The sequence below is a fragment of the Austrofundulus limnaeus genome, unplaced genomic scaffold (assembly GCF_001266775.1).
Source record: "Austrofundulus limnaeus strain Quisiro unplaced genomic scaffold, Austrofundulus_limnaeus-1.0 Scaffold10, whole genome shotgun sequence".
Classification (NCBI taxonomy): domain Eukaryota; kingdom Metazoa; phylum Chordata; class Actinopteri; order Cyprinodontiformes; family Rivulidae; genus Austrofundulus; species Austrofundulus limnaeus.
In genome coordinates this window covers 2,330,245-2,339,171 of record NW_013952412.1, presented here as the reverse complement: position 1 = coordinate 2,339,171, position 8,927 = coordinate 2,330,245, and the positions used below count along the sequence as shown (strand labels likewise).

General features: G+C 36.4%; 1 protein-coding gene across 1 annotated transcript in view; it reads right to left on the bottom strand.

Annotated features, from left to right (window-relative positions):
• Positions 1-7,727, bottom strand: part of znf408 (zinc finger protein 408) — a gene marked incomplete at its 5' end in the record, with an annotated part of 14,549 nt that extends 6,822 nt beyond the window's left edge. The window contains 6 exon segments of the mRNA XM_014001793.1: positions 1-99; positions 378-587; positions 1,182-1,822; positions 3,838-4,040; positions 6,402-6,457; positions 7,526-7,727. Coding sequence (XP_013857247.1) covers positions 1-99; positions 378-587; positions 1,182-1,822; positions 3,838-4,040; positions 6,402-6,457; positions 7,526-7,723 — 1,407 coding nt within the window.
• Between the last annotated feature and the right edge of the window lie 1,200 nt (positions 7,728-8,927).

Below are 8,927 nucleotides of genomic sequence, written 5' to 3'. Positions count from 1 at the left end.
GTGCTGACATATGTGAGGCTTCTCCCCCGTATGAAGCTTCATGTGGAGCCTCAGGGAATTGCGGTTGGCCAGCAGCTTGGAGCAGATTGTACACTGCACCTGGGAGAGAAGAACAGAAATAAGTTGAAGTACAACTTTTTGATTACTTCAAAAACCAGTTTGTGGGCAAAATAAAAAAAAATAAAAATCTAGACTGGGAGGCAAATTTCAAATTGTATCAAGAAAGTTTGAAACAGTTGCGGGGATAAAACAAACACTGAAAACAATATTTCACTGTGGTCATGAGTGGAAATATTTACCTGCTCGGCTCCTTTTATATTCAAAATGTTTCATTTTGAGGAGATCAGCAGAGATGAAAGCAGAAGATGCATCATTACCTTTGGGGCCTGAGTGTGGACCACGCTGCTGCAGTGAAGGAGGCGGTGGATGCGCAGGGAGGGGCGCCGAGCGAAGGACTTGCTACAGTGCTCACAGGTGTAAGGTTTTTCTCCAGTGTGAAGGACCAGGTGCTCCTTCAGGTCCCGCTTCAGGCCGTAGGTCTTCTCACAGTGAGGACAGGAAAATGGGCGCTCACCGCGATGACTCATCTGGAAAAGAATCCAATTTTATTTTGAATAATCTGTGAGACTCTTTATTTTTCAATACAAGGATATGAACATTTCTGCATGATGTGATACTACTGCTTTTACAGTCAGTCAAACAAAAGCTTCTAGTATAGTAAAACTTAGTTTTTGATCTAAAGAGTTTTACTTTACTTTTGAAAATCTTACTAAAAAACACCAAAATAAAAGAAGGGAAAGCATTATTTTTTATAGTTTCTTCAGTTTATCTTCCAGTCAGGTGTTGAGAAGCTTTTCTCAAACATCTGACATTTTTAAAAAGTATAAAAAGGAAACAAATAATTATTACAGCAAACAGAAGCTAAAAATCATCTCAAAATGACAATAAAAAACACTATCAAGAAGTTTGTAAATGATTAAAATGTATAAAAAGATGGCGTAATATGATTAACTTGGGATTTAAGTTAAATATCTCTTTCTTATCAATATTACACTGTTTATATAGTTGTGYGTCTATAGTGTTTATATATTTAAACTTGAAAACAAGACAGATTGTTTTTAAATTGCTTAATAAAACTGTGAATAGTTCTCCTTCACAATAACTCCAAGCACTGGCTCTACCTGATGGGCTCTGAAGCTTTCTGCAGAGGTGTAGTTTTTCCCACAGTCCTGGCAGGTGAAGGGTTTCTCATCTGTGTGACTGAACTGGTGTTTCTTCAAGTGGCTGATCTGGTAGAACTTTTTATCACAGCTGGAACAGCCGTACCGCCTCTCTCTGACCTCTGGTTGCCAGCCAGGGTCCCTCTCTGCAGTACAACCCAACTCATCAGTGCGTGACGTGCTCGAGGACTCTGTAGAATCTTTGATCGGTCCATCAGGCTGTTTGGATGGTTCGCACTGAGCAGAAGAGTGTCTCTGTCGACTGGGCGGACCATGAACCTGTCGTGGTTTAGCAGCTAGACGGGAGCTGAAGCGTACATGAGGAAGAGCAGGGAGRCCAGGAGAATCTGAGTTTGCAGAGTGTGACTGTGCGTGTATTAGACCGTCCAGTTGGCTTTCATTATCAGGACTCGGTTCAAACAGGATGCTTTTGACTCTCCTCCTCCTCCTCTGTGCAGGCGAACAACTTCTCTTGATGTCACTGTGAGTCTTTAGTTGTTCCTCCTCCTCCTCTTGAGTGTTCTCCTTATTTTCTTGATCTTGAACATTTATTATGTTGGTTACTACAAYTTCTGGCTCTCTTAGCTTCTCCAGATTGTCTTCTGTCCAGAAACAACAAATAGTCATAATATTAATCAGTCTGTTCTTATCAAGCAGAAACAAAATATCATCATAAATGTAGAATTAAAAAAAAAAAAAAGGTACTGCAATTTTTTTTCTTAGTTTAAATTTTTGCAAACCCAATGTTTTAACGTTTAGAACTCATAACTCATGAGCTCAAATAATTATTGTTTTAAATTCCAATAAGTCAAGTGATGGGGCACACCCTCTATGAACAATAGAGTTAATCAAGCCTATTGTTAAGCGATGGCCCTCTTTTGCATATGACTGACCTCTTTGTCCACCATGTGGAGGCAGTGCTTATAAGGCTGAGTTCACCTGAAACTCATCAGACTGAAGAAGTCTCTTGGATGAGAGATGAAATGTTTCACTAAAGAAGAACCCATCCAGAGGACCTACTTATTTTTTCTTTTTGGTGTTAATTTATGGCTTATTAAGTATGAATTATCCATAACTAATGATGTTTTTAAGGTTAGCTTATTGATGAATGAATAAGTCAGGCTAAATACCTTGTAGTTATTATAAACTGTTTCATGTTTAAAATAAATTTCATTGCATTTCTCTGTTCTTTCATCTTTTAATCATCTCATGTTYTTACCAACATAACATTTTACTCATAAACTGAGTAAACAACAATGTAACTGCCCTTACAGGGATCAAACRTCTATCTTATTATCTTTAATTTAGTGTGTATAATTGTCTTTGAGATGCATTTAAGATTTATAGGCCTAATCAGTTTGAATCAAGACATTAAAAGAGCAGGAATTTAATAAAATATTCACAGTCTGTTGCCGCTGGGTGTTTCCAGCATGAAGCTCCTCCTTAGTGTTTCATCAATCACAGCAYATAAAAGCTTCACGAAGCAGAAACAATAAAGATTTAAAACAGCTTCATAACAAATGTGCTGTAATGAATTTGTTGTTTTACTTGACCTTTCATTTATTTAATGAAAAAATTATGCTTCCTCCTCCTCTGATCACTCATCTTCAGCTTTTATCATCCATTCTGAGTTTAGTTTTGCTGACTGGAAAGGGTTTTTTTCCCCTCAACAGAGCTCTCAGCTGAAACTGACTTTAAATAATGTCGACACAGACATTTTTTATCGTTAGGCAGATCAATGAAGTCATTCATCTGCTCAGAACATTGTGTTAAATAACTCCTATAACAGAGTCCAATTATAAAACTTGAAAAAATGTAATTGTCTGGGGGTTCATCCAAAAACRTTGAAAAGACACGAAAACTTCTTTTCACTTGTGATGATTCGTAAAACGTTGTAGCTCCTCTACAGGGACAGCAACAAACCATTTAACCAGACTCAGACAGCCCACATTTATCAGTCTTTGTTAAATATTGATGCCAATATTTAAAGGCTCTAGATTAATTAACTACAAAACTATGGAGAAAAACATACATTAGAATCTCAAACGAAGCTATTGCAACTTTTTTAAATAATGAAAAATATAATTAAACTTTGCATTTCTTTATTTTGCAATGTAAGTGTAAATCACAGGCAGTTTCTTTTTTTTCTCTCAACAGCATTAAGCACCCTTCACAGTTAAATACAGCCCCTTTACATCCTTCATGACCAAACAGAACGTCCAGATGGCAGACAAATGTGGAACCACCCAGGGACCACCCACCTGTGGGTTTCTTAAGTCAAACAAATAGCTGGACTACTTTTGGATTTATACTTTCTGTGATTTTTTATTTTTATTGTTATGGTTTATGGTGATGCTCGTTACTCATAAGTGAGTAAGCATGAGGCAGGCAGTAATGTCATCATGCAGCATCTCAAAACTTATTTAAAGCTTGTAGCATTTAAAAATAYTGTATAAGATAAGCTAAATTATGTCACTGGAGTTCTCCTGCAGGTTTTAAATTATTTTCTGCYTTTTTCCCCACTTCCTGTTACTCAGACATGATACATAAAACGATAACAAAGCAATTATACTTCTCGCAAATTTACACAAAACTGTGTAATAACGTCAGCTCTTACCTGTGCACCTGATGGTGTCGCCTGGTTTATCAGTTGCCTGACCTTTTCCCACAGTGTCATTGTACAACAGCAGCTCTGTTCCCGGCTGGATGTCCCGACACACACGCAGACACACATCCACGCATTCAGCCGCACACACCTCACCACACACACACAGCACGGACACGTTCTGCTGGGCGGAGGACCGTGCCTGACAGGCAAATCTAAGAAAAACAAAAACAAATGACAAATAGTTTAAAACTACATGATCAGCAGGAAACTCRGATTGCATTAAAGCATCTGTGGAATGAAGCTCAGTCGGAGGTAGCTGTGAACGTGATCCTAGCAGTCCATCCAGAGTGTTGCAGGCTGGATGACAATCAGGAAAAACAACCGTTTGTCTGGTGACTGTGTGCGACTACATTTCTTTGTGACCCATCACAGGAAACTAACATTGCGGTGGAATTTTTTTCCCAGCTTCACTCTGCAGGAGAGAAAACTAGGGCAGGTTATAATCAGGACGCCTCAGACTGCACAGACTGAAGCGRGACAACGTTGTCACAGGCACAGCCATCAACAGAGGAAAAAAAGAGCAGATAAATTATAGAAATACCAAAAAAAGACAAGATTTCACATTCAAATATCCATATAAATAAACGTTTCAGCTTAACAGAAGCAGGAACAAAACACCATAACTGAAACAATGAAAAATCATTTCATCACATTTCGGATAAAAATAAACAAATAAATAAATAACTGTAGTTAATTTTTTAACATGAGTTTTTTTTTGCTCAAAATTGCAAATCTAACATTTGTAGGATAAAATATTATTTCAAGAATAGTTGCACTGTATTAACAGTAAAAATAGTTACATAATGATGGGACATTATTTTTCGGTATTTAGTATATTGATGTATAACTGAATTCATTGATCAGGTTATATTTGACAGCAACAGTTTCAAATTTTTTTTATATATTTGTGGTAATATTTATTTCTTCTGACAAATAAWTAACACGAGCATTTGTATAAATGAAGCAAGCCATTGACTTCCCAAAGCCTTTTTACAATGAGTATTAAAAGAATTCTCTCCCTAAGATGTTTTGTGTTTTTATTGTTGTCATGGTCACTACAAACTGTCCTTTTTGACAAAAACTAGATAACCTTCTTCAATGTAAACATGAAATCTAATGTCGACAAAGGGAGGAGCTTTGTGCAATAAATAGGTGGAGCTTTGTACCAACAATTGTTCAGGCAGCTCCACATGACCACCGCAGGAGAGTCAAGGATTTCTCAAACATGCATGAATGAGTCAAAGTAACACTCTGGTATGTTTTTGAGGAGAGAATGACAGAACATGATATAAAAAAAGTCACGTTTTCTTTAACAGAGACTTTCTTTTTGCCACTCTTCCATAAAGCTTAAGACTTGTGAAAAACTCGAGCAGTGGTTATTGTGAGCACAGTCTCTCTCACCTGACCTGCTGGAAGTTTGGAACTCCTTCAGTGTTTTCACAAATGCCTTAGTGTTCTCTCTCACTGTTCTCCTTGTAGGACCACTCAGTGAGAAGGGCCTGCTCGTGGTAGATTTACACGTGTCCCATATTCCTTCCAGTTTTCTAGGATGGATTTAATAAAACTCGTGGGGATGTTTAAGACCTTGGGAACTCTCTTGTATCATTCACCTGAACTGTACCTTTCATTAATCTTTTCTCTCGGTCTCATTCTCTTCAGTTGGGAAATAAAGAAATTGTAAGACCTAAAAATGAAACTCAAATAAGAATAACAGCTCTACATTGAACAGAATCAAAGAGAAGCCATAATCCCAGAGTAAGAATGGTCTCRTGGGGTTAAGGAGGATGACATGGTTACATTTTGTTACATTTTGTTGAAAGTCTCTGTGCATACATTATATAAACAAATCTCCAACCTCCTCACGGTGATCTGAGGAGGTGTTTGTCTAAACAGGAACAAACRAGGCAGACTTTTTAAGGCAATTGTTTACAGACATGAATAAATTTGTCGGTACCCTTACAGCTCACTAAAACAATGCTTCTTTTTCAATGAAAAAATATTATTTATCTGCATGCCTTTAGCTTGTGATGAAGTAAAAGAGTAAAATATAAAGATGTAAGAGTTCAGTCTTACATTCTTATAACAGGTTATAAGGATATGTTATTTAGCAAGGGTTCTCTTTTATTCTAGGTAAACATCCTTCCAGTGCAAAAAYGAATGGACACAACAAGTGACTCTCAGTCAGCGAATGTTGATTTGATCCATAAATAGATGCGATCGTTTATTTTACATATCACACAAAATCGCTAAAGTACACTTAATTGTGGGCAATCAGTTTCCTATAAAAGTTTTAGGGACCAACAATAACAAGCACTTCAGCTTCTTAATTAACCACAGGCACTTTTAAATAGAATACAAACGTCAAGTTTAAACCTCCCAATAGCAGCTCTGTAAGGTCTTGTTAATAGAAACATTTTTTTATTTTCTGTGGTGCTATTTTTGCTTCATTAAAATATGTAGATATTTATTCACATTGTTTTTGTTTTTTTTAGAAAAGGATTGTGTAAACTCACTTGATAAAGGTAGCTTTTTGTACAGGAGCCTGATTTGTTGACATCCCCATCAATCCCTAAAAACACAGAACAAACAAATGTCAACATAAAATATTTTGTTGCAAACTTTGATCCTGATGGCCAAAGACTTTCTACACTGAAATAACTATTCAAAACAGAATAAAATGATTTTATTATTGCTAATTTTCTGTCGATGGTAAAGTCAGACACAAAGRTTGTGCTTTAACTCTGAAAAATACGACTGCTGCATGTTTTCTCCTGTGAAGCTCCTCGCTGGTTCTCATCATGTTGTTATTCTTTTAGAACATATAATAAAATATACGAGAACTAATTCATTATGTTAACATACAGTAGATCAGACACAGTTAGTGTCCATCTGTCTGCAAATGACACAATGCATCAGACTGAGAGGTTTTAGTTGTTTGAAGTCGACACAATAAAACGAGGTCATTAAATCAGACAGGATAGAYTCACTAAACTATTTAACAGACTGTACTTCTTTAAATCAGTACCTTTGCAACACCTTTGTCTGCTAGCAGAATATGTTGTGAACTACTTAATAGATTTTAATAAAAACCCCAGAAAGTAATCAATGAATAAACATCTACAACCTATTAACATTTAGAATCAGCCCAGTTTAAGGTGTGTGCCACAGCAACTGAGCTAATAAAACACAAAAATGGCTAAAACTCAGATAATCTAATCTGAGATCAAATTGGATGTTGTACAAATTCAAGATTTTTGTTAATTCATTTTTTGTTTCAATGTTTGAAATATAAATATAACAATGCATTTATGAAGTGTAACAATTTTTTAAAATTATATTAAAAAGAGAGATGTTTTAAACTTTAAACTAAATCAAATGTGCTCAAAGCGACAAAGTGAAGGAATGTAATTATTGTCGTTTGTAAGAAAGTTTACAAGAAATCTTCTGGGTATTTAAAGGTCAGATTAACATTTAACAAATCCACATTTGAAAATAATAATAAAGTCAAACAGCAGCTGTTGTTTTCTTTCATAAAATAAACACTCAATCTTTCAGTCATTTCACATTTTCCTCCTTTGAGCTGCTGAAGTGAACTGTTCTAGTTTGGACATTTGTTGTCACTTTGTCTGCTGGTTACCGGGTCAAAATGATTCTTGGAGTTCCCCTCCAAGTCACCCTCTCTTCCCAGCAGGGTCCCAGCCTTCAGCGGGCGGCCGACCCACCACAGCCCTAAACAGCCCTCACAGAACAGCGAAGGCCCCAAAGCAAAGCCACAGGGAAGTACCGAGCAGAGAAAGGAGRTGAGATCAGCTGGAGCAGCTGGGAGGTGGGCCATTAACCTGTTAGAAACAAAAATATAAACATAGTTCACACTTAACACACACACAAACACACACTTTTCATGACTAATCCACTTGGCAAACGTTGCAAGGAACTTGAGTTTTAATTTTCACTTTGGTGATTTTCTTATTTTAATCATGTTGACTGCTGATAATCAGACATTCAGCTCTGTAACGCGGCAAAACCCTTATAAAGACTTACTATTTACACCAAGACAGATAAGACCTGAGCACGTTTGTAAGGAAACTGTAATTAACATTAATCTTTGGAACTTGAATGTATTCACAATGAGGATTTTATAAACTTGTCAGCTCGAAGGCTGAGGAAATCTTCATGGGCGGTGTGTCATGAAACATCCCTCCCATGAAAAGTACCATTTAGGTGCTCGTTTGATAGAAGCTGCCTCTAAATCCTACAAAGATATACAGAGAAATGATTGCTACAGCACCCTGGGATCACAAACAACAATTTAAACACYAAGAACTACTTAACTGGTTCAGAATTAATTCAAAAATGTTTGATATTATTATTTAGGTTCACTCTGACCATCAATAAATGTAGGAATGTTGCCAAGAAAAAAATAAGTTCCCAAATTATATTAACACATTTTTTTTGGATTCAGCTAAGAATGACAAAAATAAAATAAAATAAAAAAATAGAACCGATTTTGCTTAAATTGGTTGAGAAATATTATTATGACAATTTTAGAGGAATAACTTCTGCCGTGACCTGACTCTGATCAGATCACCCTGATTTCTGAGCTTCAAAAACCAGTGTGGTCAACAGATTGTCTGGGAAGTTGCTCAGAATGTGGAAAAGAGTGTCTAAAATTTTAAAACTCAACTTTTAATGAATCCTATGATGATAGGATTTATTAAAAGTTAAGTCTCTGTGATCCCGCCGCTCCTGTCTAGTTACACAGTCATGATGTTGGCTGCTTAAATTATTCTAATTTTGTTTGCAAATTATTGTGAGTGAAAACTTTAATAGAACTCGTTCTGAGATTCCCGTTACATTAATGGAAGACGTCGCCTTTGAAAACGTTCGAAGAAACATTTAATGCTACGTAATGTGCAGAGTGCTCAAAACCTTACTAAACAATGAATGAACATATGCATTTTCCAGAGCCTGAGTGGAAACACATAGAAACCCATTAGGTGGTCAACACAAACTGGTTTAATCGGTTAGCAGTGTTTATT